An 18,169-nucleotide genomic window follows, 5' to 3' on the forward strand; every position below is an offset into this window, starting at 1 on the left:
ATTCGGCAGTCCAAGACCTGCCAGTATATGCTTTTAACCAACATGCTTGAGACGCGCCTTTAACACACTACCAGTACCAGTAATTTTGGAGCGTTAAAAGGTCAGCGCTTCATTTTGTGCATCACCCGGCAATGTCTGGGTGTCTCCTGGAGTGCTCATTTTAATATTAATGCGTTCATTGTAATACATTTCCATAGTATTCTCAGAGGCTGCTACAAGGCACGGAAAAGACAGTACAGAGCCATTTTGTGCATCAGAAGCAAAAATGCTTGCATGTTAAACCGGTTATTTATTTTTTTAAAAATAGAACTGGTTTAGTGTCAAACATTACAGACACGGTAAGTTTTGAGCATTGGGACCTTGGTATTTTGTGTGTCTAAGTGTTTTGAAAATGAGTCCCCGAGGTTCTCTAAACTTTCATTTCACATAAGAAGAAAGGGCATGAGTAGGGTATTCCTAAGTTGCCCAACCAAATGTCTATGTTTTCACAAACATAAGTTTAATAGAAATAAGAACTTCTTCCTTATTTCAACTAGCGACCTTTAAAGAAACTTCTTAGGCCCTCAGCGTCACCACTCAGAACTCAAACTTATCACTGTTCTGAGCTTTACGTGACAAATCGTCACTGGGTCTAATTTTTCATTTTAGCTTTCATCAAGAGCTTCAAATACTTATGGTTTTCTATAACTTATAATTTCATTTCATTTCACTTAACTTATATGTTGTTGTCTCTATTTAGAGATGTCTTATATCAAGCAGGGTGACATAGCCGACATGTTTCGCGGGAACCGCTTTATCAAGGCACCACCCCTCTTTTACTATCGACCTCCTCGAAAAAACATTCGAGGAGGTTGATAGTAAAAGAGGGGTGGTGCCGCGAAACATGTCGGAGGAGTGTGTGGCGCAGTGGTTGAAGCTACAGCCTCAGCACCCTGGAGTTGTGGGTTCAAACCCCACGCTTCTCCTTGTGATCCTGGGCAAATCACTTAATCCTCCATAGCCCCAGGTACGTTAGATAGATTGTGAGCCCACCGGGACAGACAGGGAAAATGCTTCAGTACCTGATTGTAAAACCGCTAAGATAACCTTGATAGGCGGTATATAAAATCCTAATAAAACTTGAAACTTAAAACTTGTTTTCACAAAGACAGGATTATAATTTTCTTTGAATAAAGATGTACTTACATCTTACTTGAAGCATCGTAACAAATGATTCTTTTGTCTAAACCAATGGTTACAAATAGCAAGTCGTTGACAGGAGAAAAACAGATCCCCGAGGCTGGAGCTTTGTGAGCATTGTCAAATACATGGAAAGCGTTCTGAGTGTTTGCATCCCAGAGAGTTACAGTTCCACCATCCGATACACTACCCAGTAAAGATTTCTTCAGGAAGGAGTATTTGAGTTGTCGAACTGGCTGAAAGAGAGGTAAATTTTCTCAATAAAAGATGCTGCTGGAATTTTCTTTTCATCCTGGTCGCTATTGCTGCATTTGAACACAGTATAGTAATAATAATAAAAAAAGAAATCTTAAAAATCTTGTCTATACACTGAAGTCAGAGTCAAGACATTTTTAGAAGAGAGTAAAACTAATGCATGGACAATTGGAAAAGCTTATTCAAAATATTTGCACAACTTTTACAGGTACAAGCTTACATATCAATAACGTTACCCACTTAGAAAAAAAAAAAAAAGAATTTAAAATTTCCAAGAATAGTGTTGGAAGGGGTAGACAGAAAAGGGAAAAGGGAATGGGACTGGTTTACTTCCTTTTTGAGGTTACACATTCAAAGTAGTTTGCATACATACAGATATTTACTGTATATACTTGAATATAAACCAATCAGATTATAAACCAAGGTAACCTTTCCCCCCTGGTAAAAAAGAGGGGGAGAAAGGTTCATTCTAATATAAACTGGGGGGTTTAGATTCAATTGTCCTGCCTTATACCAGCCCTCCTTCCTGCCCAGCTCTGCACCCAGCCTCCAATGTCCACTACAGGCCTGCCTTAAACCCTGGTGGTCCAACAGTAAGCCTGAACAGGAGCAATCCTTCCCGCATCCTGTCCCGGCCAACTGTTAACCACCCCACCTCCTGGACCTCTCTACAACATATCTTTTGAATCATGGTGGTCTAGCAGTGAACAGGGCAAGAGTGATTTTTCTTCGCTCTTGCCCCATGTGGAGCCACAATGAGAAATGACTGTGCAATATCCCGGGGTAGTCTCGTGAGTTCTCATGGTCTCACGAGACTGACCCGGGAACTTACGCAGCTCCGCATGGGGTAGGAGCAAAGAAAAATCGCTCCTGTCCCGCTTCACTGCTAGACCACCAGGGTTCAAAAGGTATGTTCTAGAGGGGTCTGGTAGGCGGGAGGGAGGCAAGGTGGTTAACAGTTGGCCGGGACAGGACGCGGGAAGGATCGCTCCTTTCCTGGCTCACTTCTGGACAAGCCGAGCTTAAAGCAGGCCTGTGGGAGGCCTGCAAAAGGGCTGGGTGGGGAGTGCGCAGACTTGAGGACCTGAATATAATCAGAGACTCCCATTTTTGGACCATTTTTTTGGGCCAAAAATCTCAGTTTATATTCACATATATGCGGTATTTTGTATCCAGGGCAATGGAGGATTAAGTGACTTGCCCAGGATCACAAGGAACAGTGCTGGGATTTGATCCAACAGCCTCTGGGTGCAGAGGCAGCAGTTCTACTACTAGGCCACTCCTCACCCTCGGCCTTCTGATTTTAGGAACCCAATGACTACATTAACTAGCCCTGGGGGAATTCTGCCCTACTGTGAAATGCAGAATATGCGCACAGTTTCCCCAAATGGAAAAAAATTCCGATCTCACCATGCAGAATTCTGTGTAGCGAATAAGAGGCAACAAAATAGTGATTCTCTGATCTTCTCTCTACCTAACCCCTTCATGGAACACCCAACTTGCTCAGATACTCCCTGCCTGCAGTACAATATCCCCCTTCCTCAAGAAGCGGCAAGTGGCAGCATATCTTTCCACATCCACCTTTTCTGCTGTCCTGGGCTACGCAATAAATAGTTGGTCCCAGAAAGGCAGAAGGGAATGCGGCCTGATGTGTGTCACTCGTCTCCTCTTCTTTCTGCATGAGCCCCTGGAAAGCTGGGAGGGGGTAACAGGAAAAATCCAACAGCAATTTTTCAACCAGAAGAAACTTCCATGTTTAAAAAGAAGGATGCTTTTATATAGGACTAGAGTGTTCTCTTGCGAATTCGCAGTCTGCTATGACCTCCTCTTCCTTTAGTAAAATCGGGCTACACCAATCAGGAGCTGCGTGTCAAAGCAGCTCCTGATTGGTGTAGCCCAACTTTACTACAGGAAGAGGTGGTTGGAGCAGACCACGAGTGATTTTCTTCACCCACCGGCACTCCAGCTGCCCTCTCCTGCCTTTTGACAGGCGAAAAATCGCGAATCCTGGAACTTTCGGGGGAGTACTGTATTTCGGTAGGAGTACTGTATTTCGGGGGAGTACTGTATTTCAGTCATGATCAAGTTACAAAAAGGTGCTCTGATTCAGCAGTTGACCACAGAAGAGATTGGGGTGTCAAAGTCGGTCCTCGAGGGCCGCAATGCAGTCGGGTTTTCAGGATTGCCCCAATGAATATGCATGAGATCTATTTGCACGCACTGCTTTCATTGTACGCTAATAGAACTCATGCGTATTCATTGGGGAAATCATGAAAACCCAGCTGGATTGCGGCCCTCGAGGACTGGCTTTGACACCTGTGGTTAAAGCATAATCCCTCCTTAATCCCCAGTGGTGCTGTATCCCTCCCTCTGCCCTGAAAGTGAAATCTGAAAATAAAACCAGGCTCTATATCAGCTGCAGGTATTATGGCCATTCTGTTTACAAAGTAGTAAGCAGATCAAATGAGTGATCTACTGGTTAGTGTAGTGGACTTATAAACCTTAGGGACACAGGTACAAATCCTACTAGCTCTTAATTCTATTTTTTCCTGGGGCTCCCTCCAGGAACAGAAAAATATTTACTGAAGTTTCACGTTTATTCTGACTTGATATACCACTTTTACAAACCAGAACAGTTTACATCTTTACAATATTAAAAATTAATTAAAAACCTGGTGGATAGACAAACAAACCAATAGTGACTATTAAGACAAAAAGGTTTGAAACAAAAAGGAGAAAGGGTAAGGGTACAATATTAAAAATAAAAGGAAAGGGTGCAGGAAAAAAAACGACAGGGGAGAGGAAATGTCGGGAACAGGCGTCTTCGCTTTTTTCTCTTTTTTTTTTCCATTATCAATCGTAGATCTCATAAAGCGTCTTTGAAAAGAAAAGTTTTAAGATTGATTTTAAAATTGTTTAAATTAGTTTCTTGCCGTAGTGTTACGGGAAGGGCGTTCCAAAGTGTGGGCGCAACTACCGAGTAAATGGTTTGTTGCGTTGTATCATAAAAGAGCTGTCTAACTGAGGGAATAGTCAGGAGATGTTGCTGAGAAGATCTCGGTGACCTTGAGGATTCGTAAGGGATTAAAAGCCTGCCAATGAACATGGGGGAGTGATTGAGTTGAACTTTGAATGCTAGCAAGAGAGTCTTGAATGAGATTCTGTGAGTGATGGATAACCAATGGGATTTTTTAAGGAGAGGAGAAACATGGTCAAATTTTTTAGCCTTGAAGATGATTTTAATGGCAGTATTTTGAATTATCTGTAGTGTCCTGATCTGTGTTGGGGTTATTCCCTGATAGAAGGAATTGAAATAGTCTAAATGGAAATGATCAAAGAATGAATTAGAATATTGAGAGATTTTGGGTCTAGAAGAGACGAAATAGAGCGGATCATCCTTAGTTTGAAGTGGTTTACATTCAAGTTCAGTAGGTACTCTTCTGTGCTTGGAGGGATAACATTTATAAAAAAACAACAACAATAGGATTTAAACCCATGTTTCTTAGATTACATTTCAACTGCTCTAACCACTAGGCTACTCCTCTGTTCTACAAGGATGTCTCTATGGCTCTTTTCATAAGAATGCTGCCTATTTAAGCATTTAAGAATTCTGCATTTTATTTAAGTGCCAGGAGGTGCTTTAAATTTAACATCGCTTACCGTTTCAAATGGCGTTTCTCAATTAACTCAAGCACCGGTAGAGCGCCTATCGGCACCTAGGTCTGGGTGTCGTTCATAGAATTTCCCTCTTAGTGTATTTTGATTCTTATACTTTAAGCCACGTTTTGGGTTTTAGAGAAACATGGAATATAAAATGTGAAGACAGAGAATGAGCATGAGTGATTGCAAAGGTCTGCAACACCACAAAGTGACGATGAACATGGAAAAAGATGACAGCCACGTACGAGAATAAGAGAGAAACAGAAGCCGACATGCTAAAGCAAATGTCAAAGGGAAAGAAACAAAGAAAATAACTGAAAGCGGTGACAAGAAGGGCGACAGAAAAGGCAGGACTAACATATGCATTGAGAACAGAAAAAGGAGAGAGCAAAGAGAGAAAATTCAGCAGAATAAATAAGAAACTAAAACACCTCCATGGCACCAATCTGTCAGGATGTGCTATTCTCACCGGCTGATGGGTCTTGATGGCTCCTAGCTAGGTGCTTTATTGAAAAAGCATGTCCCTTTGATACATACTGGTCTCTAGATCTGGGTTGCACAAGAAATCCTCCATCAGGTTTTCCAGTTTTTTTAAGTTACTTCATTTTTCCACAAACACATCAAATAGTCTTTCAGGCTTTTGGAAGGGATTTGATGCAACTATTTAAAAGACTGAGACCTAAAAGGAAGTTGATCTGAAAACTATATAGACTACTGTCCTTTAAAGTCTAACCAGTTAGATCTATTTCAGCGTAAGAAAAATTCTGACTTCAGTATCGCTATACATGAATCTGAACATAATGTTGTTTAGATTGTTTACGCGATACAACCATCTAAATAAGCAACCTAAAATCTTATATAAATCCTGTTTGATTCCTGTATTGTTAATTACAATACTTCAATATGCCCAATACATTTTAAAGAACAGCCCCTGCAACAGGTAGCTTTGAACATTTATGGCAGAACTACACATCGAGATGAGGCTTTTAGAAGGTGATAAATGAGGTTACTGGGATGATAACCAACTCTCATTTCTCAAGGGACTATCCTGTTACTGGAGTGTAGATTTATCAATAAACGCATCATGTGTCATAGGTTTCGGGATACCCCTAATGAACATGCATGAATTAGGTTTGCCATACAGTGAAGGAAGTGCAAGCATATTCATTGGGGGTATCCTGAAAACCTCTCTGGCTGGATGTTATCTCAAGGATCGGATTGATAACCACTGCACTAAACGAAAGGCAATATTTGAAGTTCAAATCATACACCCTCTTATTTGCTTTGTTCTTAAGAGACCCATGTTCACCAATGATGAATGTTAAAAATGTTGATCTCGTTATCTTTGTTGACTATATTTATCTTTATTTTTTTCTCGCTGCTTAACTAAATTCATATTTCTTTGCATGTACTTTATAGACAATGCACCAAGGGTTTGACAGAACCGGTTGTCAAGGCAGTCAAAGTGAGCTGTGGCAACTACTTCCCCAACAGGCCAACGGAAGGAGGAGGCAACAGAGACATCAGTGGCCCAGACAGGCACCAGAGAAGCAGATAGCATCAGCTGCTTTCATGGGTTGAAGAGGAGCACATTAATGGGAGGAAGCCGTGGCAGCTGTCTTAAGCAGCCTGCTCAGGCTAAAGAAGCACAGCAGAAGCAAAAATAGTCTGAGGATTCAGAGTGTGGAATGCTAGTCAAACGCCCCTAAGATAACAAATCAATATAAAGTAAATAAATTTAGAAAGAGGGGCAATCTCAGTGTGGAGGGTCAGCGAAGGAAGAAAAACTCCAGCGCTTCACACAGGAGACAAAGGTGATTCACCCCTGCCTGCACACCATCATGGATTGCCCCACGTGTGCAAAATCAAAATGCACATCAGTGCTAAACCACAATGAGGTATAAGTGACACTAAGAGTGAAAAACTAGCAAAAAACACTCAAAGAACCCTCCCCAGTCTACTCCCCAAAAAAACAAAAAAAGGCCACAGCCGACTTAGCTTGAATCTGAAAAACGAGAGAACAGGTCATTAAACAGCATAAACCTGAACTTCAAAACAGTGCTATAGGGAGACACAGCCTGCACTGTTAGGAAGGGGGGCGCCCAAACCAGGGACCCTCCCAAACTAAGTGCTAAACCCATTCAGACAACACTCTTATAAAGGCTGGTCAGAAAATAGAAATCCAGCTTACCAGTACTTGTAAAGGCAACCAATCGGCAAATCAGCAAAGAATGGGGCAGGTTCCCAGAATAAAGTGTGGATTTACAAGAAGGAAGATTATCAAAGATAAGAACCTAATCTTTCATTCTTGTACAATCCCACTTTAATCCGGGACCTGTTCCGAAAATTCAAGATGGGACTGCTGAGTCCGCTGCCCAAACAGAGGAACCAAAAGTAGCATCCTGTTTGGCCACCATATCAATCCTGTAGAACTTGGTGAAAGTATGTAAGGAAGACCAGGTAGCGACCCTACAAATCTCATCCAGAGAAACAGCCGACGACTCTGCCCAAGAGGATGAAACACCTCTAGTTGAGTGAGCCCACAACAAGAGGGTGGGGGGGGATCAGGGGTGGACTTCTTTCCGGCCGCTATGTAAGCCACGGAAATAGCCAAGCGAATCCACCTAGAAATGGAAGCCTTAGAAGCTGGCCTATCTTTGTGGGCAGGACATACCAGAACAAATAGGTGGTCAGAGTGGCGAAACTCAGACTGTAGCTTTAATGCCTGTAGAGATTCAGAGATCAAATCCATAATAAGCGTGTTCTTGAAAAATCTGTGCATAGTAGGATCCTCCCCCCCAAATCAGGGACTTCGCAGTGATCTGGAGAACCACCAGATCTGCCACAGCGTCTTCCTGCGAAAGCAGAGGTATAGAAAGTGAATTTGGCACAATTGCGGGCACTACCTGCATACCTAGTGGCATCCCCTAGGGGAGGCAAGAGAAAAGATCCTGGACCACAGTCGCAGGGGTCCCTGTGCCCAGCACAGAGGCCGGCGGAAGGTAAACAGGTAGAGATACACCCCCCCCACACACACACACACACAATTATGCTTGATAAAGAATATCAACAAAATCCGGGAAAAAACCATCCTCCATGGCGGGAGCAGTCCCCTGCATTCCAGCTGGGGACAATTTGTTGGATTTACCAGGTTTATCCCCCGAGACGCACTTGAGTTTTGCTGTAATGTCACCTGCACACTCCCCAGGGCCCCCCAACATCATTTTCGCAAGAGTCGAGACAGAAGGCACTAGAAAACCCTCCATGGAGATTGAATGCACCAAATCTGGGCAAGCCTTTCACCCCTCTCAGGCTGCATCACACATGGAATAGGGCTGCACATCTGAAAGATATCCACCGCAAATGAGATATGAATCCATGACATCCTGCCCTGGGGAGGTAATCTATGTGGTTTTCTTTCAAAAATGAAGCTGGCAAGTATAAAAAATAACTTTAAAATCAAATCTGGAAAAATCCAAGATAGCCACTGAGGGCCTGTTTTGACTAAAAATAGCCCTGGAAAACCACAGAGAACCCTCAAAAACAGAGATTTTAGGATTGGAGGCATAGGGGATGCAGGGAAATCACCTAAAACACCCTTTTTAAAGACCCACGAAATCTCTGATTCAAGTTGTTAGCTTGTACTCACAGAAACATATGCTGATGGAAACACTGCAGCCTGTACTCACTGTGACACTGCAGACAGAAACTGCAGACAGAGCTAAAAACAGCTCGCAGGAAAATCCTTTGCCTCAGTGAACTGGAAATCAAGATTTTAGACCTCTGCCACCCTCAGACAGGCCGTGTAGATGCCTGGCAGAGGAACACAGTCTGGCTCCAATCCCAGTTATGCCTCTACGGAACCGCTCAGCCTGCGTTCTACCCACTAGTGGACGAACCTGGGGTGAGCAAGCTCCTAAGGGAACGGTCCTTGAGTCCCAATCTGATGTGCAGGCTTGTCTAGGGGCTTACTGAGAAGCAGGGAACCTCCCTAGAAGCAGACTTTTTCCAAAGGTCTGCGATCTCTCAGTCAAGGATGTCCCCGCAGGGAACCTCCATAGCACGAGTGCGAAAACCATGAACACAAAACCCTAAAACTATGCGAAATAAAACACAAGCCGAAAAGATAGACTCCTACAGCCTGGCTTGTAGGAAGGAAGACTGAGGAGCTGGGATACCGGTACAGGGATGAGGTATGAGGGGGAGGTCTCTGAAATTCTGAGGCTTCCTAAAAAGTCCTGGTGGGTAGAGGGAAATAACCCACTGGTCCCAGAATAAAGTGGGATTGTACAATAATTCTCCTAATGCTACACACCAGCTCCAGAATCTTCCTTCTGCCATGCCTCTGCAGAAAGAGGAAGTTACATGAAAGTGGGGAAGGGTCAACATAGGGAAAATGCCGGAGCTGGTATGGGTAGTGCTAGGGGAAATGCTTCCGGTATCAAAAGGGGAAGACAACATAAGAACAACTGCATTTAAAGATAGATGGGGGAAGTGGCCTGAAAGAGAGGATTGGTGTGTGTGCACCGATGGGGGAGGGCACAAAACCAAAAGCTGGCCCAGGGTGCCGCAGTCCCTTGAGCTATCCCTAAATTCCAGTCTAACAAGACACGAGCTGTGGTCAAATCCAACATTACTAGCTCCAACTCCCATTTACCAATGAACTTTGATCATTCACCCTGAACTACTGCTAGTGCAGTTTCAGTATTATAATCTCATTCAAAGACGGCCAGAGTTAGATCCAATGCAATCCCTTCCGCTACAAAATCGCTCAAAGGCAAAATACACAAGCATGTTGATACCGCAGCCAAAAACTGAGAATTAAAAACTGGCCAGTAAGTGAAGCTCTAATAATTATATTCATGCAAAACATTTTTCAAAATCACTGTTAAAAGGATCCTGTTAAAAAAACAGGTGGCTAGATTCTACCAAGGGTGGATAATTTCAGCACCTGTACCATACCTCGACTTCAGAAAACTTCTCAAAACATACCTTTTCTGCGAACAGGACCCTTAACCCTTATTCCCTGCAACAATCCAACTCCCGCCCCACCCCCTCCTTTCTCTCCCCCTCCCCTCCCTTGGTTCCCTTCTCCCTCCCTCATCTCTTCCAATCCAACTATGATAAACCTCTGCTAAAACCCCAATACTTCCTTCCTCGTTGCTTGTAATTCCGACAAAATGTTGTAAATTCGTGTTCAGACCGGATCCTAATTTAATTGATGTGAACTGCCTAGAACTCTTTGGGTATGGCGGTATATAAGAACTTAATAATAATAATAATACCTGGCTGCTCCCGTGACCAAAGGGGGTACTGGATAAGTTGGTAGTCACATTGTGCAAAATAATTTCACCACTTGTCGAGCCAGAGGCCAAATAACAATCATTCCCATTAAAGGTTACACATGTCACTTCATCTTTATGATCCTGTAACAAAGAACATCCACATTACATTTAAAATAGTCAACAGTAAAAGCTTCTGTTCCGATGAGAGTTCACACTCACAGAACCTTCAGAACAACTGTAACTGAAAAAAGAGAAGTAACAAGGCGCAAAACTAGTATGAAAACAATTCTGCTGGCTGATCTAGTCCAGAGGAAGGCAATTCTGAGCCGGAGCCAGGTCAGGTTTTCAGGATATCCACAATGAATATGTACGAGATGGATTTGCATGTTCTGCCTCCTGGAGATGCAAATCCATCTCATGCATATTTATTGTGGATATCCTGAAAACCTGACCTGGCTCCGGCTCTCGAGGACTGAAATTGCCTACCCTGATCTAGTCCAATCAAACACAAGAAAATCCCCTTTATACTCATTGCCATCTCAAAGTGCATGCTTTTTACCTTTATAGACCGATGAAGCCTCTTGGATTTTAAATCCCAAATATTCACTGTATTATCAAGGCCTCCACTCACAAGGTATTGGGAGCCTGAATTTAAATTTACACAGGTCTGTTTTTTCTGGAAGACAAATGGCACAGTAATTGGCATTACTTTTTTTTTTCCAAACAAAAAGCTGCAATGTTTTTTAGACCATTAACTGCTACGTTTTCAAAAGATGCATTAGGAAACAATGATGCAAATTTGAACCTGCCCAGTTACTTTGTTCATTTTGCAGAATGTACTAAGGCCCTGATTCTGCAAAATGCGTCTAAAGTTAGGTGCCGGTTAGGCGTCCTTTGCAGGTTGAGCACTGTTTAGGCGTCTAACTTTTTAGGCATCCTTTAGAGAATCAGGTTTTAGGTGAGATTTAGAGCTCCTTTTACGAAGCCGCGTTAGCGGTTTAACGCACGTAATAGCGAGTTCCTGTTGTAGTCTCGTGAGACCAAGGGAACTCAAAGCACGGCTCTGCACGAGGCAGGAGTGTAGGAAGATCACTCCTGCCCCGTGTCACTGCTAGACCACCAAGTAAGTCCGGGGGTGGGTCAGAGCAGATCCAAAAGTTATTCTCGAATTTTCCATATTCACGGGCCGGCTCTGCCCCTAACCCCTGCGAATAGGGAGGGAGAAGTGTAATTGATTGTACTTTCAATAAAGCCTGCATCTTGAACATCACTTTCTCCACAGTGTTTCTGTTTTCGTTTGATTTCTGGTTCTGTGGAGCATCAAAGGTCAACCTTTTGCTTGTGCCATTAAATCAATCTCATACATATTCACTGTGGCTACGATGAAAACCTGACAGGCAAGGGGGTACTCCAGGACCTACTTGGAAATCGCTGGTTTACAGTATCATAATGAGATATTCGAAACCTGCTTCTACCCCCCTAGGAGTTTGATTTAGTGTACATCAAGCACGATAAAATGCTATATAGGAACACAAGATATCTAATATAGCAGAATTCCAATGAACTTGTTCTTGACTCAAGCCATATTAGAAGAACACAAACTACCCAGAAAGATGCAAAAAAGTAAAGAAAACCAGAAATTTGATTATACTTACACCTTCGGCAAGCTCTAAAAGTGGAACAGGTTTCGACTTGCAGCTTGAAACTACAATTTTATCACCGCAGCCAGAAGCAGACACCAGAAAATGATCTGAATCCAGAGTTATGGACCATGCAAAATAATTCAGGAAATCATTTTACCTTTCCTTACACTACAGTATTGATCAATCAGATGGTACTCATCAGTTACTAAACTATTGTTTAAAGATGGAAGTAAAGGAACAAATGCCATATGCTTTTATCAGTAATGGAGATAAATCAGTATGTCTTCAGTACAGGGGCCACATTTCACTTTACAAAATGTTATAATTGAACAGCCAGAAAATCTTCTTTAGAAGGACATTTCACAAATCACATCTTCTGTGACATGCCTCATTCAAGTTCAAGTTTCAAGTTTAATAAAATTTTGATTAATCGCTTAATCGTAATTCTAAGCGATGTACACAGTACTAAAATTACAAAATTTAGGGAACAATACAACGCATAACAAGAGCTAAGTCTTGGAGGACTATTGACAAACCTATAAAACACAAGGGAGGGAAGGAAAAAAAGAACTACATGTTATTTGAAAGTAAGCAAGACATTCAAGGAGAATACATGAAGGTAGGGGAAGTTAAAATGCTACAATAAGGTTATACAGTAGAGTTAAAATCAGCTAGAGAACTGGCTAGCTAAATATCAAAAGCATCTTTAAAGGAAGCTTTTTAATTTACCGTATTTGCCGGCGTATAAGACGACTGGGCGTATAAGACGACCCCCCAACTTTTAGTTAAAATATAGAGTTTTGTTATATACTCGCCGTATAAGACTACCCCTTCTTCCGCACACCTTCTCTACCGCCCCGGGTGCAGCACAGCCGGCCAGGTCCCCTTACTTTTGTGGCACTTCCCCGACCGACCGATAACAGCCCGGGTCCGACAAACCTCCCTGCCCTTAACCGCGAATCTAAATTACCTTCTTACAGCTGCTGTAAGAAGGTAATTTAGATTTGCGGCTACAGGGCAGGGAGGATTGTCGGACCCGGGCTGTTATCGGTCGGTCGGGGAAGTGCCACAAAAGTAAGGGAACCTGGCCGGCTGTGCTGCAACCGGGGCGGGGCGGCCGCCCCTCTCCCTTGGTAGCCACTCGAACCGCGAGGCTACTCTCCTTCTCCTTATCTGCCCTGCCTGCAGCACAGAGCCGAACGGAAGTCTTCCCGATGTCAGCGCTGACGTCGGAGGGAGGGAGGGCTTTGTTTAAGCTTTGTTTAAGCCCTCCCTCCCCTCCGACGTCAGCGCTGACGTCGGGAAGACTTCCGTTCGGCTCTGTGCTGCAAGCAGAGAAGGTAGGGAGAAGAAGAGCCGCGTACATCCAGAAGACTGAGCATCCAGCCCCGCAGGAGCCCCGCGACCCTCGGAGGCGTCCCCATGGGATCCCCGCGACCCTAGGGGGCGTCCCCACGGGATCCCCGCGACCCTAGGGGGCGTCCCTGTGCAGCTCTCTAAACAGTACCCGGCGTATAAGACGACCCCCGACTTTGGGGAGGATTTTAAGGTACTGAAAAGTCGTCTTATACGCCGGCAAATACGGTACTCTTAAATTTTTCCTTTTTTTTTTTTTTGAATTCTTTATTTACAATTTTAATAATTGACAATAATTACAAGTCAATAGAAGAAAACATGCAGTGTAAATTGAAATTAAATCAAAATTCCAAACAACTAAAGAATATCAAAATATACATCGCCTCTTAAATTTTTCCAAGTCACGTTCTTTCCTCAAGTAAATAGGAAGCGAATTCCATGTTTGGGGGGCTGTGACAGAGAAAATAAATTGCCATCTTGTATTAATAATTTTGAGAGAGGGGATCGCCAATAAATGCTGTTCATTGGATCTCAACATTCTATTTGAAGTATAGGGAATTAATAATTTATAAATGAAAGCAGGAGTTTTATAAAGTAGGGATTTGAATGTAAGCAAACATAATTTATATGTAATCCGGTGAGCTACTACTGGGAGCCAGTGTGCCTTTTTAAGGAGAGGTGTTATTTGGAAATACATCCGTGGCCCACTCTGGATCTTCAGTTTCCTACTGATCTGGCACAGTTGGCTCTGTCCAAGAATCATTTTGACTTCAATGGTGAATGTTTTGTACAGAGTCATGATATGGCCACAGAGCCTCTATGACACCAGATTTGGAAAAAGCTGAACGTTACCCACCTTGAAGAAAATGTATCTATACACCTCTAAGAGGATGACCCATGTGTTTTGGTGGAAAAAAATATATCAATGATGCTTTTTTCTTAAAGATTGCCACTTTTTGAATTTTCATAGATGGATCAATGTTTGAAATCTGTACCTAAAATTTACTGTAGAGTCTGACAACCTGCCTAATTAATTAATTTCATTTTCTATCCCGTCCTCCCCAAAGAGCTGAGGACAGGTAACTGTTTATTATTGTATATGTTAACCTATAAATAGTATAATTACAGTAGAAGTTTTTGTGGTTTTTTCTGGTACAAGTTTTTATCCTAACTCAACACATACCGAGGATATTGTATCAATATATATTTCTTTGTAATCTATCAGTCATGGGAGTTAGGTGAGCAGGAGCTTATGCACACAATTATACACTGAGGGCCATATTCTAAAAACAGCGCTGTAAGTTAGACGGCAGTAGGCGCCCTACCATGCATAACCTAATTATTTTATTGGCTTTAATGGGCACGATAATGGTTTTAAAACTCATTTTTTTTAAATTAGGCACCGTAAGGCATCCACAGTAGGATGACTAATGGCACCTTATGCCTAAGTGGGTGTGGTTAGGGGTGGAACGGGACTTAGGCACTGTTAGGTGCGATTTACTAAAGAACTTAGGCATCTGCAACGGAGGTCAGTAAAACCCTGGCCTACATTGCAGACGCCTACATTTTCCAGTAGGCACCATTAACCGCGATTCTATAAACAGCACCTAAGGGGTCCTTTTATCAAGGCGCGGTAGGGGTTTAACGCGCGTTAACCCGCCTGCTGAGCTAGTCCCTAATGCCTCCATTGACGAGGCGTTAGCGTGTGATTACATGTCTGACGCGCTAACCCCGCTAGCGTGGCTTAATAAAAGGAGCCCTAAGTGTGATTGACATGCGGTTCTGTAGGCGGCTGCAGATTTAGGCGCCGTTTACAGAATCTGTCCCTTAGCATACCAATTAGCTGCTAATTGGTGCTAGCTACAAATTAGCAAATAATTGGCAATTAATTGAAACTATTTGGCACTAATTATCAGTTACATGTGTAACTGAGTCTACAAAGAAATCTGCCTATTATGCATGCAACTTCAAGGAGGCGTAGACCTAGGAGGTTAAAGGCACGCCTAGCACTTACATACTCAGATTGCAGAATACCAGCAGGTAGGCAGTTAGGTGTTTATCACTAGACATCAGCATTAACACCAGCCATTGAGTTGTCAAAGGTGCTTGTGCCTAAAGTTACGCATGCACCTATAAACTCACACACATAGCTGCTGTTATAAATTTTGTACTTAGCACAATGAATCTATTTTTAAAAAATGTTGCCCACTTAACACTTAGGTGGGTCACAATTATACATAAACAATTCATTCATGACGAAAATATTTACAATTCTATGCATTAACAGATAAAATACAGTATATCTTCTTATAAGAACATAAGAATTGCCATGCTAGGACAGATCAAAGGTCCATCAAGCCCAGTATCCTGTTTCCAACAGTGGCCAGCCCAGGTCCCAAGTACCTAGCTAGATCTCAAGTAGTAAAACAGATTTTATTGCTGCTTATCCTAGGAATAAGCAATGGATTTTCCCCAAGCCATCTCAATAATGGCCTCTGCCCTTCTCTTTTAGGAAATTATCCAAGTCTTTTTTAAACCCCGCTAAGCTAACTGATTTCACCAAATTCTCCAGCAACTAATTCCACAGTTTAATTACACACTGTGTGAAGAAATATTTTCTCCGGATTGTTTTAAATCTCCTGCTTAGTAGCTTCATCCCATGCCTCCCTAGTCCTAGTATTTTAAGAAAGAGGAAACAAACGATTCACATCTACCCTTTCCACTCCATTCAGTATTTTAGACCTCTATCATATCACCCCCTGAACCTTCTTTTCTCCACGCTGAAGAGCCCTAGCCGCTTTAGCCTTTCCTCATAGGGAAGTTGTCCCAAAACTTTTATCATTTTCGTCGCCCTTCTCTGTACCTTTTCTAATTATGCTATATCATTGTTGAGATACAGAGATCAGAACTGCACGCAGTATCCCTCCCAACTTAAAAGGTTAGAAATCAATTATCTAAAACACTTCAGATTTTTACATAGACATAAATAGGCTAGCTTAGCAACAAAACTCCTTTGTAAACAGATGAGTTTTAAGCAGTTGCTTAAATTGTTCAAAATTCTTACACGGACGTACTTGTCCTGGCAATAAATTCCATAATCTGGCTCCTCCTATTGAGAAAGTTGCCTGACTTGTAGATACATTTATTCAAATAAGCGCAGCAGCTTTTTATGAAAACAAATCAATCTGCAACTGTGAAAGCCATACAATTGGAAATTTTATTGTGGTATAAAGCATTAGTTGACCTGGATACAGTTACTTAATTTGTTTTTAAGTGGGATGTGATAGTTAAATAAGTTCTAAATAAGTTTAGCCTGTGTCTTCCCCTTTTTTCCCCTGTATGATTATTTTGACTTCAAGCTGTTTCTCCTTCTAATGAACTTTTTACATTGTTATAAGTTTAGTTTATTCTAGAACAGTGGTTCCCAAACCTGTCCTGAGGGACCCCCAGCCAGTCAGGTTTTCAAGATATCCGTAATGAATATGCATGAGAGAGATTTGCATACCTGTCACTTCCATTATATGCAAATCTCTCTCATGCATATTCATTAGGGATATCTTGAAAACCTGACTGGCTGGGGGTCCCCCAGGACAGGTTTGGGAACCACTGTTCTAGAATGATGTATTCTTGTATTGTTATAACAACATATTTGGAAAAAATTATGAAATTTAACAAGTGTGACAGTTTTGATTTTAAGTATTACAATTTCCTCAAAACAAGGAGGCTGCAAATTTGGTTTCAGGCAAAAAAAAAAAAAGTTTCCGATCACCCTCTGTTAATTTGCAGATGACAGATAAGATTTTGAAACAATGTCCCCGTTAATATACTAATGACACTGTAGCTATTATTAACAGGGACACTATTGCAAAATCTTAGTGTTACCGCCTCCAAATTAATGCATAAAACACTAGCGACATGAATAAATTAGTGTGCATTTGCTTCATTAGGGTGACATTAAAAAAAAAGTAGTTCATGCCAAATTGATTTAACATGCATTAACCTATGAATAAATGGGCCATAAATCAATTAGGGATCCTTTTTACTAAGCTATGTTAAGCACTAACACATGCTTAATGCAGCAAAAAATAGCCTAAAACAAGGTAAAGTGGTTCATGTTAGTTTTGGCATCTGCAAGTATCAGGCACGCAGTAATTATTTGGGGGGGAGAAGGGAACATGTCAGGAGTGGAGAATGGGTGTGGATGCACTAATCAGCTAGCAAGGCAGTAATATGCATATTGGCGGCCGCCTAAAAGACGGTGGCTGATTGCGTGTCAATCACGCAATGGCGCCATTTGTAGAATTGCAGCTATCTCAAACGTCAGCGCCGGAAATATAGGCCAGGGTTTTCAAGGCCTACATTTCTGGCGCCTATGTTTGACGTGTCTACAGCGGCGCTTAAAGTCGTTTCCAGCGTTAGCCACACTTACTTTGACCTTAGGCGTTCTTCGGTGCTGCCGTAAACATGATGTAGATGCTGGTTTTGTAAGTGCCTACATTTTTTTTGTTTTAAACTATTTTAAAGTTGCTTTTAAACGGCTTTGCCGCTTAAGTTAGGCTCCGGTAGGGCACCAACCGGCGCCTTAACTTTTGGCAATGTTTATAAAATATGGGCCCTTCATGCCTCCTAAGTAGGAGGTGGCAAGTACTTCTGTGGTAATTTAACTGGTGGCATACTAATGCTAACACTACTGCAGGCCATTAATGAAACAAACAGAAAATGCATGATGGCGGCGAAAAGGGCGAACAGAATGCTAGGAATGATAAAGAAGGGTATCACGAACAGATCGGA

General features: G+C 42.2%; 1 protein-coding gene across 2 annotated transcripts in view; it reads right to left on the reverse strand.

Annotated features, from left to right (window-relative positions):
- The window catches only part of NEDD1 (NEDD1 gamma-tubulin ring complex targeting factor), an 89,727-nt gene that overhangs the window by 67,331 nt on the left and 4,227 nt on the right, over window positions 1-18,169 (reverse strand). For both annotated transcript variants that reach the window (XM_033950761.1, XM_033950760.1), the window contains 4 exons: window positions 12,035-12,129; window positions 10,939-11,055; window positions 10,380-10,520; window positions 1,186-1,415 (listed from right to left, as the gene is read on the reverse strand). In XM_033950761.1, the coding sequence (XP_033806652.1) occupies window positions 1,186-1,415; window positions 10,380-10,520; window positions 10,939-11,055; window positions 12,035-12,129 (583 nt within the window). The remainder of the gene's footprint in view (window positions 1-1,185; window positions 1,416-10,379; window positions 10,521-10,938; window positions 11,056-12,034; window positions 12,130-18,169) is intronic.

The sequence above is a fragment of the Geotrypetes seraphini genome, chromosome 7 (assembly GCF_902459505.1).
Source record: "Geotrypetes seraphini chromosome 7, aGeoSer1.1, whole genome shotgun sequence".
Lineage (NCBI taxonomy): Eukaryota > Metazoa > Chordata > Amphibia > Gymnophiona > Dermophiidae > Geotrypetes > Geotrypetes seraphini.